Source organism: Nicotiana sylvestris, chromosome 8 (assembly GCF_000393655.2).
Source record: "Nicotiana sylvestris chromosome 8, ASM39365v2, whole genome shotgun sequence".
In the NCBI taxonomy this organism is placed as follows: domain Eukaryota; kingdom Viridiplantae; phylum Streptophyta; class Magnoliopsida; order Solanales; family Solanaceae; genus Nicotiana; species Nicotiana sylvestris.
The window spans coordinates 223,142,209-223,162,331 of NC_091064.1; the positions used below are offsets into that span (position 1 = coordinate 223,142,209).

Sequence of the window (20,123 nt, forward strand, 5' to 3'; positions counted from 1 at the left end):
TTCTATAAACCCTAGATTTTTATAAAATGTTAAAATAATGATAAATACGACCTAAACCCTAGGTTTCTATAAAATACAATGTTAAATAATCAATTGAAACACTAGTCATTTGAAACTAATTCATAGCTAATAAACAAAACATTATAAGCTTACACAAAAGATATAAATTGTAATTCTAACCTAGAATTTTTAGGTGGTGGAGAAGGAGAGAGACGCAACAGCGGCAGAGGCGACGGCGAGGGGGCGGTGGCAGCTGGGCGGTGGTCGTTGGTGGCGTGGGTGGGGCCTCTGGTGCTGGGAGTTGGAAGGGGGGGGGTTGAGTGTGAGAGAGAAAAGAGAGATTTTGGGAATTTTTTATAAAGAATGGGAGGGGATCCCGGTTTTGACAGTCTGGAATTAAAAATAGCGACCACAGTTGGTCGCAATTTTGGTAGGTAAATCACTTTTGAATTTTAGAAATAGCAACCAAAGTTGGTTGCTATTTCTAAAAAAATTATATTACTCTTAATTCAATTTAAAATTATATATATATGTAGTATAAATTTAGGATTTTAATTCAATATATATATATATATATATATATATATTTATATATATATAATACAATTTAAAATTATGTACATATGTAGTATAAATTTAGGATTTTAATTCTATTTAAGCTACATATATATATATTCGATATAATACTACCTAATACACTTATACTTAGTGCATAATATATTATATATATATATATATATATAAAGTTATATTCGATATAATACTACCTAGTATAGCGTAAGTATATTATATATATATATATATATATATAAGTTATATTCGATATAATACTACCTAATACACTTATACTTAGTGCATAGTATAGCGTAAGTATATATAGTATATATATAAGCTATATTCGATACAATATTACCTAATACACTTATATTCGATACAGTATGACCTAATACACTTATACTCAGTGCATAGTATAACGTAAGTATATATATTATATATATATATAAGCTATATTCGATATAATACTACCTAATACACTTATACTCAGTGCATAGTATAGCGTAAGTATATATATTATATATATATATATATAAGCAATATTCGATATAATACTACCTAATACACTTATACTTAGTGCATAGTATAGCGTAAGTATATATATATATATGTATATATATAAGCTATATTCGATACAGTATTACCTAATACACTTATACTTAGTGTATAGTATAGCGTAAGTATATATATATATATATATATAAGCTATATTCGATATAATACTACCTAATACACTTATACTCAGTGCATAGTATAGCGTAAGTATATATATTATATATATATAAGCTATATTCGATACAGTATTACCTAATACACTTATACTTAGTGCATAGTATAACGTAAGTATATATATATATATATATATAAAAGCTATATTCGATACAGTATTACCTAATACACTTATACTTAGTGCATAGTATAGCGTAAGTATATATATTATATATATAAGCTATATATATTTACCTAACCTGTCCAGGACGTACCTGCAGTCAATTAGCATAGTACTAGCACATACAAGTACTTTCAAGACTTCTTCAGGAAGTTTTTGTAAATCCCAAGACTACTTTTAAATAAAAGACAACACATTAATTTTGAAAAGAAAGGCTACAGATTGAATACACACACACACACACACACACACACACACACACACATATATATATATATATATATATATATATATATATATATATATATATAGAGAGAGAGAGAGAGAGAGAGAGAGGAGAGAGAGACACGATTCGTAGTACTATTCATCTCTTGTATTACAAAAGTATTAACGGCTTACATTTATATTATTTAGATAGTAAATACAAAAGTGATTTTTAATTTTGACCATTGTTGACCTGAATAGAGACCAACTTTGGTTGCCATTTATTCAAGAATTTAGTTTAGCGACCAAAGTTGGTCGCTATATTTAAATCAAATTTAATTATATTTCATATAATATTTAAATTAATAATATAATTATTAAAATTGTTTAACTGGGTCCCATTTAAGCGACCAAAGTTGGACGGTATCTTCCTACTCTTTAAGTTGCGACCAACGTTGGTCGCAATTTTTATATTATATATATTTATATTTTATAATTTTTTAAAATAATAATATAATTATTAAGATTTTGTAGGTGGGTCCCACTTTAGCGACCAATATTGGTCACTAATCTCAGTAAATGTTTGACCAAGAAAGTCTGACCAGTCCAGTCAACATTTTGACTAATATAACGACCAAGTAGCGACCAACCTTGGTCGCTATTTTGTTTCTTTTATTTATTTTGGTCACTTTTTCCCACAGACCAACTTTGGTCGCTAAATTTTGGTCGCTTTTTTCCGGATTTCTAGTAGTGATACCCATTAAGGAAATACTAAATTCTAAACGAAAATAGTTAGTGTGACTAAACTACACTTCATTAAATATTGCACCATAGTTATAGTAGTACTTACTTCTCTTCTCAAATACGAGGAGTAAATGACTTTTTAGAGTTACGTACATAAGGCTAATTTTGAAAAAATAAATTAAATTTTGTCTTGATTATATAAATGGACACTTATTTTGGACCAAAATAAAAAAATAAATTGGCCACTTATTGTAGAGGGAGTATTTTCTTTTAGTTGCTAAGAGCAGAATAAGGGAAGAAATGGAATAAGGTGAATGGATAAGAAATAACTATACTTTATTCTGGATGCAAGTTGTTAAATCACACCAACAAGGATTATGATGAAATGGCACGTACTCTTTTATTAGAAAGCATTTTACTCCTTTATGAGACTTTAACTTTTGGTGTAAGTCTAAATTAAATTCGACCCCAATATAGTTACCGGACATCGTATAAAACACCCCAAAGGTTTATTAAATCACTTTCAGTAAGTTTCTCAATCATCACGATTTCTCTATTACATGCTAAAGGTGGACCCAACACTGTATGGAGATAACAAAACTAGTCTCGTTATACATTTTCAAGTAAGTTATCTTATTTACTTCGATGATTTATATTTTAATATTATGTAACTAATAATTTTTCTGTTTATCTAATGCCTCAATCTGCATAGTGTTATGAATAGTTTATACATTGGATACTACTTTGGATACTACATTAAATGCTACATTGGATGCCCATGTTGTGAATAACTTAAAGATCAAATCTCCTACTTTATGTCCATCATCTTTACTTTTTATGCCTATAAAAGGCCATGTAATTGCAATGGAAAAATACACCAAAATGAAAGAAGAAAACACTTCTCCCTTCTTTCTATCTCTTCTTATTTACATTTTACAGCATTACTTTTATTTTATTACACGTTATCAGCATGAAACTCTAATTTTATTCTTAACTCCCGCTAAGTTGAGCCATATTTTATTAAGGTATGTATCATTATAATCATCTTATTTATGGCAAATCATATCATATGCTCACTGTTTACAGATTACTTGTGCGCTTGGGCATCTTAAATAGTTTAAGTACATTGCAGTGATTAAATAACTATTTCCTTTCGTGCTCAACTCTTAGAGGACCTCAAAGTCATCAAACTAGCTATGCACTAATGTCATGGACTCCCTGGATCAAAACATATCTTTAAGGTATTTTGAAGAACTGTGAGAAATGAATTGACAAGCAATAATTTTTTAATTACTTTATATTTATTGGAACATATAAATAATGTTAGTCACATTCAATTCTATTAACACATATATATCAATAATATAAAGTAAAATGAAACAAGTATGTAATTTCTACTTTATGACAAGAATAAAATGAAATAGTAGATTATTAACATGATATAGCTCTATTTTCATTTCTTTTACCTTAATCGTTTTGTTTTCATTAATTGTTTATTGTTATAATTATTTCTCTAACTTATTCATCTTTTATGATAGTTTTCACTATGTCAAATTTATCAAAACTTGAATTTGTGGCACTTGACATCACCGGAAGGAACTATTTATCATGAGTTCTTGATGCTGAAATTCACCTTGACGCTAAAGGTCTTGAAAATACTATTATACAAGGAAATGAAGCATCAAATCAGGATAAAGCGAAGGCTATGATTTTCCTTCGTCATCATCTATATGAAGGGTTAAAAACTGAATATTTAACCGTAAAAGATCCACTTGAATTATGGATTAATTTGAAGGATCGATATGACCACCTAAAACTTATGGTATTACCGAAAGCTTGGTATGAGTGTATACATTTAAGGTTGCAAGACTTTAAAACCGTAAGTGAGTATAATTCTGGTATCTTTAAGTAAGTTCTCTATTAAAATTATGTGGAGACACTATCACAGATGAGGACTTATTGGAAAAAATATTTTCTACTTTTCACGCTTCAAATGTGGTGCTACAACAACAATACCGTGAAAAAGGTTTTAAGAAATATTCTGAGTTAATCACATGCCTACTTGTGGCTGAGCAGAATAATACTCTATTAATGAAAAATCATGAAGCCCGTCCCACTGGGTCAGCTCCATTTCCGGAAGTGAATGTTGTAGCAACATATGATAAGTTTGAAAGAAAACAAAATAATTACCGTGGTCGTGGACATGGTCGTAAACGTGGACGTGGCAGGGGGCGAAACAATTATCGTCATTATGGTGGAAATAAATTGGAGAACAATAAGGGTTCTCAAATTAATCATTCAAAAGGTAAAGCTAGTATGTGTCACCGATGTGGTATGAGAGGTCATTGGGCACGCATTTGTCGTACGCCAGAACATTTTGTCAAACTTTATCAAGCCTCCCTCAAGAAAAAAGAAAATAATGTGGAGGCACACTTGACCTTTCAAAATAATGATGATGAAGCAGGTCCCTCAAATAAATATGATTCTAAGGCACATCTTGCATATAAAGATGATGATTTTGAAGGCCTAACAAATATTACTCATTTAGAAGTTGGAGACTTCTTTGAGGATATTGACTGAAGAACTAATCATCTTACTGGGGAATGAAGCTATAAAAGTTGTTATTTTTATGTTTGCAACTAGTTTATTTTTCTTGAGTGTATTTTCCTAATGCATCATGTGTTGCTAGTTTCTACATTCCTAATGTATTTCTTAATGTTTTTTTCCGCTTGTCTTTCATATTTCTTATGATGTATTGTTTTATGAAGAATATGAAAATTCCCCAGTTTTCAGTTGGACTCAAGATTAATAAAGATGATATATGTCTTCTGGATAGTGCTACAACACACACTATTTTAAAAGATAAGAGATATTTCTCTTATTTGGTAATGAAAGAAGCGAATGTTAATACAATATCCGGTAGTACAAGATTAATTGAAGGTTCTGGAAGAGCCAATTTATTACTACCAGGAGGAACAAATTTGGCTATTGATGAAGCACTATATTGTAGTAAATCTCAAAGAAACTTATTAAGTTTCAAAGATATTCGCCAAAATGGCTATCATATTGAGACTACAAATGATGAAAAGATTGAATATCTTTATATTACTACAATAATGTCCGGTAAGAAATATGTGCTTGAAATGTTACCTGCTCTTTCCTCCGGCTTATACTACACAAGTATTAGCAGGATTGAAACACATGCCATAGTAAACGAGAAGTTTACTAATCAAGATAATTTTATTATTTGGCATGACCGGTTGGGCCATCCTGGTTCTAATATGATGCATAAAATAATTGAGAATTCACATGGACATGCAATGAAGAATCAGAAGATTCTTCAATTTAAGGAATTCTCTTGTGCTGCATGTTCTTAAGGAAAATTAATTATTAGACCATCAACTATTAAAGTTAGGATGGAATCCCCTGCATTTCTGGAACGTATACAGGGTGATATATGTAGGCCCATTCACCCTCCATGTGGACCATTCAAATATTATATGGTTTTGGTAGATGTATCTACAAGATGGTCACATGTGTGCTTACTATCAACTCGCAATATGGCATTTGCGAGATTGTTGGCTCAAATAATAAAGCTAAGAGCACAATTTCCAGATTATGCAATTAAGACAATTCGTCTTGATAATGCTGGTGAGTTTACATCCCAAGCCTTTAATGATTATTGTATTTCAACTGGGATAACAATTGAGCATCCGGTTGCTCATGTTCATACACAAAATGGTCTAGCAGAATCATTGATCAAACGCCTCCAATTAATTGCTAGACCAATGCTTATGAGAACAAAACTTCCCATTTCAGTATGGGGTCATGCTATTTTGCACGCAACAACACTTGTGTGGATAAGGCCCACAAGTTATCATAAAGTCTCCCCATTGCAATTGGCTTTTGGTCAGGAGCCAAATATTTCCCATCTTAGGATCTTTGGTTGTGCGATATATGTTCCAATTGCTCCACCACAACGCACAAAGATGGGTCCTCAAAGAAGGTTGGGGATATATGTTGGATATGAATCTCCTTCTATTATAAAATATCTAGAGCCGATGACTGGAGATTTATTTACGACAAGATTTTCTGATTGCCATTTTGATGAATCAGTATATCCAACATTAGGGGGAGAAAATAAGCAGCTGAAAAAGAAGATAGACTGGAATGTATTATCACTATCTCGTTTAGATCCTCTAACAAATCAATGTGAACAAGAGGTTCAAAAGATTATTCATTTACAAAATATTGCAAATCAATTGCCAGATGCATTCACTGACCTACCAAGGGTGACTAAGTCACATATTCCAGCTGCTAATGCTCCAATTCGAGTTGATATCCCGACAGGACAGTTAATTAAAGCAAATGAGTCTAAGCCATGCTTGAAACGTGATAGACCAATAGGTTCTAAAGATAAAAATCCTCGAAGAAGAAAAGGAGCAAGTGATCAAAGTGAACATAACACAGAGGTAGTGGCTCAAGAAAAGCCCCAAGGCGTAACAAATGATAAAACCTTAGAGAGGTCCAGGTACCTGAAAATAATGAAAATGATGAGATATCAATAAGTTATGTCTCAACCGGGAAAAGATGGAACTGAAATAATATTGTTATCGATAACATTTCTGCTTATAATGTTGCTGTTGAAATAATGCAACAAGATGAGGATCTTGAACCAAAATCTGTCAATGAATGTAGACAGAGAAATGATTGGCCAAAATGGAAAGACGCTATCCAGGCAGAGTTAACTTCACTTGGAAAACGTGAAGTCTTCGGACCCATAGTTCGAACACCTGAAGGCATAAAGCCAGTAGGGTATAAATGGGTTTTTGTGCGAAAACGAAATGATAAAAATGAAGTCGTTAGATATAAAGCACGACTTGTGGCACAAGGGTTTTCCCAAAGGCCTGGAATTGATTATATGGAGACATATTCTCCTGTAGTGGATGCTATCACCTTCAGGTATCTCATAAATATGGCAGTGCAAGAAAAACTTGATATGCATCTAATGGATGTTGTTACAACCTATTTGTATGGATCATTAGACAACGAAAGTTTTATGAAAGTACCTGAGGGATTTAAAGTTCCAGAAGCATATAAAAGTTTTCGAGAAATTTGTTCAATAAAGCTTCAGAAATCTTTATACGGATTGAAACAATCAGGTCGTATGTGGTACAATCGCCTGAGTGAATACCTGTTGAAAGAAGGGTACAAGAATGATCCAATTTGTCCTTGTGTCTTTATAAAAAGGTCTGGATCTGAATTTGTTATAATCGCTGTGTATGTTGATGATTTAAATATCATTGGAACTCCTGAGGAGCTTCCAAAAACAGTAGACTGTTTGAAGAAAGAATTTGAAATGAAAGATCTTGGAAAGACAAAATTTTGTCTTGGTCTACAAATTGAGTATATGAAAGATGGAATATTTGTCCATCAATCAACATACACCGAAAAGATTTTAAAGCGATTCTATATGGATAAAGCACATCCATTGAGTACCCCGATAGTTGTGAGATCACTTGATATAAAGAAAGATCCATTCCGACCTCATGAAAATGATGAAGAGCTTCTTGGTGCCGAAGTACCATATCTTAGTGCAATTGGGGCATTAATGTATCTTGCCAATAATTCCCGACCAGATATAGCTTTCTCAGTAAGCTTATTGGCAAGATTTAGTACTTCGCCAACACAAAGACACTGGAATGGTATTAAACATATATTCAGATACCTCCAAGGGACCATTGATATGGGTTTATTTTATTCAAATGAATCCAAGCCATCATTGATTGGTTATGCAGATGCAGGATATTTGTCTGATCCACACAAAGGTCGATCTCAGACAGGCTATTTATTTACAAGTGGAGGTACAACCATATCATGGCGTTCGACAAAACAAACTATGGTTGCTACTTCTTCAAATCATGCAGAGATAATAGCCATTCACGAAGCAAGTCGAGAATGCGTTTGGTTAAGATCTATAACTCAACACATTCAGCAAACATGTGGTCTTTCTTCGAAATAGAATATTCCAACAATATTGTATGAAGACAATGCTGCATGCATAGCTCAATTGAAAGGAGGATATATCAAAGGAGATAGAACAAATCACATTTCACCGAAATTCTTTTTCACTCATGATCTTCAGAAGAATGGTGAAATAGATGTACAACAAGTTCGTTCAAGTGATAATTTGGCTGATCTGTTCACTAAAGCGTTACCAACCTCAATATTTGAAAAGCTGATATATAAGATTGGAATGCGTCGTCTTCGAGACATTAAGTGATTTTTCATCAGGGGGAGTAAAAACACGCTGCACTCTTTTCCTTAACCAAGGTTTTGTCCCACTGGGTTTTCCTGGTAACGTTTTAATGAGGCAGCAAGCAATGCATATTATAAATAACTATGTACATCCCAATATTTTTTTTGTAAGTTTTTAATGAGGCATATTATCTTACATGGACATCCAAGGGGGAGTGTTATGAATAGTTTGTACATTGGATACTACTTTGGATACCACATTGGATGCTACATTGGATGCCCATGTTATGAATAACTTAAAGATTAAATTTCCTACTTTATGTCCATCATCTTTACTTTTTATGCCTATAAAAGGCCCTGTAATTGCAATGGAAAAATACACCAAAGTGAAAGAAGAAAACACTCCTCCCTTCTTTCTATCTCTTCTTATTTACATTTTACTGCATTACTTTTATTTTATTACACATAGCATATGTATGACACATTTTTGTATATTTTGTAGGGGTTAACAAACACTGTTTCAATACACTATGTCCTAGTTTTGTTATAGTAAAACTGAGATACAGGTTGATATGGTATACGATCAAGTTTCACATCGTGGAGATAAACTTTCGATGACAAAATTTGATCACGCCCAACTATGCCTTATAAAAAGGACATGCGGACGTTGCAAATATAATCTGAGTATTTAGCCCAAAGTCGAATCCACAAAGAATTAACCTATCAATTACTCTCGTTAGACTTACTAAATTCCACGGAGTCAACTTTCCAAACGTTGTGAATAACAATTGAAGATGTTTCTACTAACTAAGAATGAATGTAAATAAGCAACCGAAAACTAACTATGATTAAGTTGTAAACAATTAAGAGAAGGTTCTAAGGCTATGATTTCCCCTATTCACGAAATCCCTTCCGGTTATGCTTCACATAGATTCATCAAATAGTCTTTATCAATCATGAGCACTCTTATTACCGTAAATCTCTCCCGAGTAATCACGATAGTTTACTAGCCGCAATCTCCCGAGTTACGCTAGCTGGCTTTATTTATTACAACTCACTTTAGATTGAACCCAAGGCTTCATTATCCCTAATCCCGCCTTTAAACTCTCGGTTATTGATCCCTCATATACTTTGGGAGTGATGTTGTTCAACAATTATCTAAATATGCACTCTCTCCCGAGTTATGCACAATAAATAGGCACAGCTAATTGAGGATCCTATCAATTAACTACAACAAGAACGTAGTTGAACAAATAGAGGTTAAACTAGACAAACTATATTAACATAACAAGAAGTTCATCCTTCAATAGGTTCCATCAAAACCCTAGACTAAATATTTAGCTACTCATACTAGGGTTCATCATAACAATATTAAAATTCATCACAAATCGTAAAAACAAAAGGAAGAAAAGAAGAACTCGATGTTGAATTATCCTCTTTGCCTCTTGCCTCTCCTTGCCTTGAACTAAGCTATGAAAACCTTGATAATAATCTCTTGGGCGAGCTAGACCTTCTATAGGTTAAATGGATTTGACCCCTGAAATTTACTTTTCCGGAACTGGGCTAGCGCGGTCGCGCTAATGGACGCGCTATAACCACACATATGCCCTATCATTCTGCCTCGACCATTTGGGCTAGCGCAGTCGCGCTAATGGACGTGCTAGTCTAGGTCTTCATTTCATCTCTTCTTTTTCTCGTCTTCCCACGTACTCGGCTCCTAGGGGCTTTTCTTGCTTCAATTTAGCTCCAATCACAGCTTTAAGTCCTCATACGTGCTACTCATTCCTGCAACGTGTGAAATTCACAATTAGAGCCAATTTATCATCATTTAGCTATATTATCACAGTGAAACATAATCAAGCTGGGGCATAAACAGTCGCCATATTACATAAATCTAGCCTATTATCAACACCCCACACTTAAATCATTGCTAGTCCTCGAGCAATCCACCATACTCTATATAGGTTCCTTCACTACGCATTATTCCCTAACGCATCACACCAAGAACAAATCACATAAGTTATGCCTAGTAGTGAACAATCTTCGCCTCAAAAGTCGACTCTCACGTGCCGTGCATTATTCATACTTCCTCAAATTACTCTACACATAAGTCAAGACTTGTCTTTCCTTCGTGAATCACATGCCCTCACATCACACAAGAGAGTAGTTTCACATATATGATATTTAGAACAATTAGGAACTTAGATAGACAAAATTCGCTCACTCTCAAAAAGAATATTCACATGCCATAAAGATGCACCATAGGCTTGCCTGTAGTGTACTACTCTACTAATCGAGCCCACTCCGTCTAAGATCAATAGGACTTCACTTGGTTGTAATGTAGGCTAAGGGACGGGTAGGATATATTTGGCTATAGTGACTAACCTCCCTAAGCACTTTTAATACAATTACATTAACCTTTAAAATCATACTTATGTCAACCAAACACTCAATTACTTTTTATTTACAACATCCCCATCCATTAGGTACAATTGTAACAACCACCACTTATCGATTACTACATTTACTTATTTTTTCCCAGTGATGCTTATTCTTTTACTTTTCCAAACAGTGCACCTTTTCTCTATTTCAACGGTTCCACTCAAAAACCAAACCACCACCCCACACTTTTGCTTTTGCATAATTTCAATACCATTCAAGTACTTATGGGGAGGTAAAGGGGTTCGAACAGATGTCCATTCAAATAATTGGGTATGGTTTGCAATGTGGTTGCCAAAGAAACAGGCTTATAGGCTCAACGGGGTTGACTACGATGTATTACAGTTAGGTGGGTTTACTTTATATGTCTGTCTTAACAAAGAAATGCCTATATCACTTCTAAGACTGGCTGAAACTACTATTTCGCTTTGCAAACACATGGGGCAAGTTCTAGGCATCAAATGTGAATCATGGAATACAGTAAAACTCACACACACACATGGCATATAACTCATTCCAGATTGGCTTATCAAGACACTCTCTTCTGAGTATTCAAGTCAGTGACAAACATACAATTTTAAGGCACTTTAGCAAGAATCAACCACTAAGACCAAGCGTTACACTCTGTGTCTATTGTGTTCAGGTGTATCAACGCTAAAAGTTTCTCATTCGATTTCAGCTCGTAGCCCATCAATCCTAACTAAAAACTAAATAAAAAAACAAACTAAACAAAAACTACCTACACCCTGTTCAAGCTAAACCCTTGGAAAAGAACTGTGGCCCAAAGAAAAACCAAGGGGGAGTTACTATACTACCTAAAAATAAAAAATCTTTTTGGTATTTTCTCTAGACTTACTTCCCTAAAGAAAATTGTCTAAAGGATCCATCATCAGGAAGAGTCTCCATATTCCCTTTTTTTGACTTAGTCCCTCAAGAACCCCGCCGAAAGAGATCCGTCTTCAGGACAAGCCACTTACCTAGTTTAAACTTACCTAATGAAACTATTACTCAAAACACCAAAAACAATCAAAGCAAAACAAATAAAAATCAAACAGTTAAATTGTTACAAATACATACATACTTTGAAGTATCCCCCACCCCACACTTAAAATGTAGACATGTCCTCATGACATAAAAATTTAAAGAACAGTGAGGTAAAGGAACTTCCCTGAAATATCACTCCTGATCGGAGATGGTGTCTGGGTTCACATTGCAAGCACGACCCAGAGCTCTCAGCCAACCTAAAAAATTCTTCTCCGACTTCACCTGCCGGTCAGCCACCACGTTTACTCGGACACCCAAATCAGTGACTGAGGTGCGCAACCCAGCCACCTCTTGCTCCAAAGTGGTGAAACGGAACAGCCAGGCAGAGATAAATCTGTTACTATCAAAGGGGCATGCAAAGGCTGCCCCGCGCGTCCTTGACGAGCCAGCTTGGCTGCTAGAAGAGGCACCTTTGGCGTGGCGTTTCCGAGATGGAGCCATAGTACCTAAAAAACGGGAGCACACTAGCACAACCCAACACAAAATTGTGATGCAATGCGGTTACTCAGACTTTACACGCATAAGTGGTCATAACTATATAATTACGTTCACTGAGGCCTTTCCACAAACACCTTGTGGGCATTAGGCACTCATAACCCATTTCAAGCATTTTACAACATCAACCCACTACAATATCTTCCAAAATCACAAACCAAGTGAAGCAACACTCCACAAATCTCACCACCCACAAATACTACAACATATGTTACCAATTCTACTACTCAAAAACAAAGAAAAACAACTACATAAATGCAACACTAAAAACACACGAAATTCTGAAAAAAATAGAACAAGGGACTCATACCTGTAGTGATAGAGTGTGGGGAGAAGAGAAGAAAAGTAGAGGTGAAGGAGGCTTGAGACTTGAGAGAATGAGGATGAGGAATATGTTGGAGAAGTGGAGAGTTCTTTGAAGAAGAAAAGGGTTAGGGTTAGGGTTAGGGATGGCTATTGAAGATGGTTGTACCGATGGGGGGAGGGAGAATTTGTGATTTAAGAGGAGTTTGTTATATGAGGGGTTATTAGAAAAAGGGGGTAGTTTTAGGCTAAATTAAAAATTAACATGAAAAAAAACAACAACACAAAACATACAGATGTGGGCGGGACTAGCGCGGTCGTAGCGCGGTCGCGCTAGCCTAGGCAGAAAACTCAATGATTTGCGCGGCTACTAGCGCGATCGCGCTAGTAGCGTGACCAGTAGCACATTAAATAGCGTGGGCGCGCTAATAATTTTGAGGCCAGGCAGAATACTTGCCCATATGCGCGGCCCATAGCGCGGGCGCGCACCTGGGCACAATTGTTTTCACATTTTTCACATGTTCTTACCACTTTCGATGGGTTGCCTCCCATGCAACGCCTGATTTAATGTTGCGGCACAACGTATATAAGCCTATTTAAGGCTCGCTCGACCTCTGAGGTTCCGTCAGGTGGATCTCTGATACTTCCTTTGGTTCTTTCATGCCTATGTATAACTTCAATCTCTACCCATTGACTCTAAATGTGTGAGAGTCTTTCTCTGAGGCAATATCTACAGCCCCTGAAGGGAATACTTCAACCACTCGAAATGGTCCAGACCATCGTGACTTAAGCTTACCAGGGAACAACCGTAATCTTGAGTTATAGATCAATACCATGTCCCCAAGTTTGAAATGTTGCTCAACAATGTTCTGGTCGTGCAACCTCCTCATTATTTCCTTGTACAACCTTGTGCTCTCAAAAGCAAGATGTCGGAACTCGTCAAGCTCATGCAATTCAGTGATTCTCGTTGTGCCTGCAGCCTCAATGTTTACTTTCAGCTATTTCAGTACCCACCAAGCTTTATGTTCCAGTTCCACTGGCAAGTGGCAGGCCTTCCCGAACACCAACTTATATGGTTACATACCAATTGGTGTTTTAAAAGCAGTTCTATAAGCCCAGAGTGCATCATCTAGCTTTTTCGCCCAATCGTTTCTTGTGGCGTTTACAGTCTTGGTCAATACACTCTTTATTTGTCTATTAGACATTTCCACCTGTCCACTGGTCTGCGGGTGATAAGGGGTAGCCACTTTGTGGCGTACATCATACTTTGCTAGCAACTTCTCGAAGGCTCTATTACAGAAGTGGGTGCCTCCGTCACTGATAATCACTCTCGGGGTCCTAAAACGGGTAAATATGTTCTTCTTCAGAAATCCCACTAATGTCGCTGTAGCTTCTACCCATTTGGACACGTAATCCACAACAACAAGTATGTACTTATTGCCAAAGAAGTTGGCGAAGGGTCCCATGAAGTCAATTCCCCAGACATCAAACACTTTCACCTCTTGAATCAGGTTCATGGGCATCTCATGGTGACGAGAAATGTTCCCGGTTCACTAACATTCATTGCAGCCCTTCACCCATTGGATCGAATCTTTAAACACTGTTGGCCAAAAGAAACTGGTCTCTAGCACTTTCGCAACTGTCCTGACTCCTCCAAAATGCCCTCCATACACCGATGCATGACATGCCTGCAAAACAGAAGATTGTTCTATCTCGGGGACGCACCTCCGGATCATATTGTCAACACATATTCGAAACAGGTAAGGTTCATCCCAATAATACATGCGACAATCACGATAAAACGTTTTCTTTTGTACAGAGGAAAGGTCATAGGGAACTATACCACTGACCAAGTAATTTGCAAAGTCTGCATACCATGGTACTTCCTCAAGACTAGTAGCGAGCAGCTGCTCGTCTGGAAAGGTTTCCAGAATGTCCTCAACCTCAACTGAGTTTTCAGCTTCCTCAAGTCGTGATAGATGGTCAGAAACTTGGTTTTCTGTGCCTTTATGGTCACGAATTTCGAGGTCGAATTCTTGCAGTAGCAGCACCCAATGAATCAGGCGTGGCTTAGACTCCTTCTTCTCAATCAAGTACCTGAGAGTTGCATGATTAGTGCATACAATTAACTTAGAACCAATCAGGTACGATCTGAATTTATCAAAAGCAAACACCACAGCTGTGAGCACATGATTTTTTCCCTATGTGAGAATTACTCTCAAAAATTCAAAATAAAACAATTTTCCTTTGTGTGCAATTTTGAGAATTTTCGTGGCATTTTTAAATAATTATTTGTATTTGTCTGTGCATGTTTATTTATTAGATTAATAAAAAATACAAAATATGTCGCATTTGCATTTAGGATTTAATTCTACAATTAGGAGCAATTAAGTTTGTTTTACAAGAAAAAAATCATAAAAATAATGTACGTTGTAGTTTTAGCATTTAATGTCCAAATTGTGTGATTTTATCGTTAATTGCTATGTAATTGTGTCTTAATTGTTAAGAGTTAATTCGTACTTTTATAAATTAATTTAGTTCTATCGGTTAATTTAGAATTTTAGTTTTATTTTAAGAAAAAAAGAAAAAGAAGCAATGGAAATAAAAGAGGAAGAAAATCGGATTGGGCCTTTTCTTCAATTTTAAACCACAGGCCCAAAAAACCAAACCCCCACCGGGTCGACCCGACCTGGTCCGCCCCATAACCCAAACGAACCCCAACCTCCCCCTTTCTATTTTTCATTTTTTCCCTAACAACAACAAAAAAAACCCTAAAAAAGGGACACCTGCCCCACCCCTGCTGCTTCATTTTCTTCGTCGCCTTTACCCACCAAACCAGCGACGCAACCAGCCAGCCTCCCGTCGCCAACCTACAGCCCAACGACCCTCCAGTCGCGAGCTCCAGCCAGTCCGCCATGGCCGCTGCTTTTTCTTCTTCGTCTGTCACTACTCAACACGCACACACACAGTCCGTCGACCACCTGAAATAGCCTCCTCACGTCCACCACGATCACGTCGTCACCACCCCAGCTCCGCCTCACGACCAGCACAGCCAGCCCGTCGCCAACTGACCATCAACCAGCCTTTTCCGTCGAGCAGTAGCGAGCAACAACATCTCCAAGCCACTGCTGCTCCAGCTCCACTGTCACGCCAACGACCCCTTCGTCGTCTCCCCCAGTCCATCCCCAAACGCACCTAAACCAACCCGCATGACCACCATAACCCGACGTCCATCTTCATCCGCGAACGACCACAAACCAGTGAACTCCTTCGTCACTTCATCAAAAAATGAAAAGGGGATGAAAACAGCGAGGTTTGTTCAGGCGTGTCGAGGTCGCCGTTCGAACCCGGTCTTTAAACTAGTAGGTTTCCGTTCTCTTTTCTTTTAGTTCATTCAGCAAATTCGTCTTCCCCTCCTTTTCTTCTTTCTCTGATTGTGTTTGTGTTCCGATGGGTTAGTTTGAATTCGAACCCAGGTCTTTGTTTGTATTATAGATAATTCATGTTCATTTTGTTTGAAGTTTGTTAGTTCTCATCAAGTGATTTAATGTCGAGTGTTTTATGTGCTGGTCCTTAGATTTTAGCTTCAGGGTTCATCGTCGATATACGTTCAATATTCCTACATTTTTGTACAGGTTTAACTTAGAATTGTGTTATTTCAACCCATGTATATGTGTATCAATCGTAGTCTGAAATCTGACCGTAGTAGTTCAACATAGTTTTGTTCTGAATCATTCATCTTTGTTATGATGTTGTTTGATCTAGTTTGAGTTCAATTGATGATTGTATTTAGTGATTTGGATCTACTTGTTTGTTCTGCTAAGTTTGTTTGGATATGAATCTGGCTTTGTTGAATTGTCCTAATGTTGTTGATTGGAAGTTAGTTTCATGTATTCAATTAATCAATTGTTAGGCTTGATTTGGTTATAGCTGATATGGTTTGTAGTACAGATTGAAAGGGATCGAGGTAGGATGATAATTTCAGTAGTTTCAGGGGTATTTTGGGATTTAAAATCTTAAAAAATGATTAATTTGAGTGCTTCGTCCACTAAGCACTAATAATGTTAAAATAATACATTGTTTAATATAGTGGGGGACAAAAAATAACTTCAAACAAGAAGACACTTGATAATGGGCTGCAGGGAATATCATGGAGGGAAATACTTTCTTAATAAGTTAATGCTCCTAAGAGCTGGAAAGTTAAGAGAGTTTGGATATAAATAAGAGGAGTTTTACACAGTTTAGGGGAGAAAAAAGAGGATTCTGAAAATCTTAAAAAGAGGACTGGAGAGTTTAAAAAAACAAAAAGAAAGAGAGGGTTTTTCATTGCATCTGTAGGAGTAACTCGAATTCGGGACAGTGAACTTGATTCCTTTTTGAATGCTTAATTGGTTCGGTGGTCTACGAGTTCAGTTTTGGATTTAATACACGTGTGGCTGAGTCTGTTTGTGGTGATATTGGTTGTTGCTGTTTAGTCTTTTACAAACTTTTGGGGGCGTTCTATCGAGCTTGTTTGGTTTTCTTCAAATTTTTCCGAGCCTCGAATTTGGTTTGAATTGCTGCTGTTGGGTTGCTGTTATTTTGCTGTGTTATTACTGTTGTTGACTGCTCCTTTATCTTCTTGTATTTCCATTATCCAGGTACATGTTCTAAAGCTCTCGAATTTAATGGAAAGGAAGTAAAGAGTTGTTGGAATGGATTTCTGAATTTTCCTATTTCTTTGTGTTTAATTTAATGTATAAGCAGTAGTTCACTTGATATCGCATAGTATGTATTAGAATGACTTTGGAATGCATAAGCTAGACCGTTGAATCTATTTCTACAAACATGTGAATATCAATTGTAATTAATCTTAGTTTGTGATTACTAGTTATGAAATATAGTGTAGTTAATTCTTTTTCAGTAGTCGTGTAATAGTTTCAAATAGGTTATGCCACAAAATAGGTTCAAATAGTTCATGGAAATTAGCATGTTGGTTTAATAGGGTTAGTTCTGAAATTGTGAGTTCGCTTGAGTAAGTAACATCATTTTAAATAGCAATGTGAATAATGTTAGTAACTAATATTCTCAAATGTTAGTGATTGATGTTAGCCTGATGTCAGTTTTTAAGCATTGACGCATTTCTTCAACAAGTCGTAAAAAGAGCTAAAAAAATGGCTTTGTATTACACATAGTTAATTCCAATAGCTCAATTCATCTAATAATGTTAGTTTAAATTAATCAAAGAATAGTTATTTTGTTTTGATATTACTAGGTGTCAATCTCGTGTTCTATTCATAATCACAACTTTAGTGTTATTAACTAATAGAATAAGGAACGATACAATCTCCCTTGAGTAAGCTCTGTTGCAATTTTCCGTTTGCATTTGTCTTAATCTAATAAACAATAAGAGGCACGAGCTTATAAACATGTAACTAATTAGGACCTCTTCTCTTTTATTTTAGAGACGAACTTAATAGGAAAATGTAGTCACTTTAGGATTGTCCTTTCAAAATAAACGAGATGAGCCTCGCCTAGTAAAACTCACCGATTGCGGGGCCCTCACGATTGTATATATATTAATTACTTAGAACTCGGGATCGGCCGCTTAGCGAATTTCAAGGCCTTTTTCCCAAAAGTAATAACGCGTTAGTCACTGTTAGGCACATACTTTTAATAATTTACTTTCTTAAACTCGGGTGCACATTTATGTGACCCAAATCCAAATCTCAACGAAATCGAAATGTGTCGTTAATCACGGGTGCATTGATTGTGACATGGTTCGAGATGCATTTCCATGACGTTGAAAATTCCTTTAAAAAAATGAATGAGACGAGCCTCGACAAACAAGAGTACACAAACTGCGGGGCCCTCAAATAGACAGTTATTTCAAATGTTTAGATTTCGAGACAGGCCGCATAACGAACTTTACGGCTTTTCTCAAAATAACAACGCGTTAGTATTGTTAGGCGCGTATTTAATAATGTTATCTTCTTAAACTCGGGTGCACATTTATGTGACTCAAATTCAAATCTCAACAGAGTTGAAATGTGTTAGTAACCACGGGTGCATTGATGTGACGTGGTTCGAAATGTATTTTCACGATGTTGCAATTCTCGGTAAAAATAATAATGATAAAAGCGGTACACAGTTAAAATTTGCACATAGGTTCAACATGTATTAAAATCAGATAAATAAGCCGAATATGACAGTTGAGCGATCGTGCTAGAACCACAGAACTCGGGAATGCCTAACATCTTCTCCCGGGTTAACAGAATTCCTTACTTGGATTTCTGGTTCGCGGACTGTAATACAGAGTCAATATTTTCCTCGATTCGGGATTCAACCGGTGACTTGGGACACCATAAATCTCCCAAGTGGCGACTCTGAATCTTTAAATAAAATCCCGTTTCGATTGTCTTTTAATTCGAAAAACTCCCTTTTACGCCCCCCTGCGGGGTGTAGGTGAAAAAGGAGATGTGATAGCTCTGGCGACTCTGCTGGGGACGTAACCCAGAATCTCTGGTTCAGGGTTTAAGAATTCGAGCTTAGATGAATTGTTATATTTGGCTTTGTTTATTATCTGATTTTTACATGTTTGGGCCTAAGGTGCTAAATGCTGCTTTTACCGCTTTGATATTATCTGAACTGTATATAAACTGTGTCGAAAGCCTTCTCTTCTTACCTCTTGGGATGAGCTTGCTGGTCGAGACTCCCTATTCTGTTAGTGTCAATACCTGAAATAAGAAAGAGGCCGGACAAGTTACTAAGCCGGATGACCTTTTGGTTCCCGGTACGTATTCCCCTCCTCGACTCGAGTTGTCCGCTCGGGTACACAGTCTAGAACAAATACCCAGGTTATGAACCTAGAATAACTCAACTTCATGCCGGATACCTAGTAGGAACGTTTGTTTGTATCACGTGCATTTGACTTTGGAGGCTCAACACAGCGGTTGGGTCTGTCTAGGACAGGTGTACCAAAAAATAAAAATGACCATCTTGATGCATCTTACTTGCTTTTACGTGTGCATTTATTTGCTTCGGCTTGCATGCTGACCGACTTTTTAAGGAAAGCGAAATAGCAGTATGAGGGTTAAGGAGAGTTAATAGCCTGTTTTTGAAAAAAAAAAAGAAAAAGAAAAAAAAACCAATGTCCAAATAGTGTCGAAACTCTGCCGTTTTTTTTGAGAAAGTGAAAAAAAAAGAAAAAAAA

At 36.2% G+C, this 20,123-nt stretch overlaps 1 protein-coding gene across 1 annotated transcript; it reads right to left on the minus strand.

Moving 5' to 3' along the window:
• Positions 1 to 14,484: 14,484 nt before the first annotated feature.
• LOC138876415 (uncharacterized) lies at positions 14,485 to 15,848 on the minus strand. Its single transcript, XM_070155335.1, has 2 exons — positions 15,718 to 15,848; positions 14,485 to 15,082 (listed from the first exon to the last, which is right to left on the minus strand). Exons 1-2 carry the CDS (start codon positions 15,846 to 15,848, stop codon positions 14,485 to 14,487), a joined length of 729 nt encoding a protein of 242 aa, XP_070011436.1.
• Between the last annotated feature and the right edge of the window lie 4,275 nt (positions 15,849 to 20,123).

Excerpts from the sequence above, each read along its gene's own strand:
- LOC138876415 (XM_070155335.1), bottom strand. The coding sequence starts at position 15,848 with ATGGCGGACTGGCTGGAGCTCGCGACTGGAGGGTCGTTGGGCTGTAGG. Across the intron at positions 15,083-15,717 it reads AAGCAGCAGGGGTGGGGCAG|ATCGTACCTGATTGGTTCTA; the intron begins GTGTCCCTTTTT and ends TGATAAATTCAG.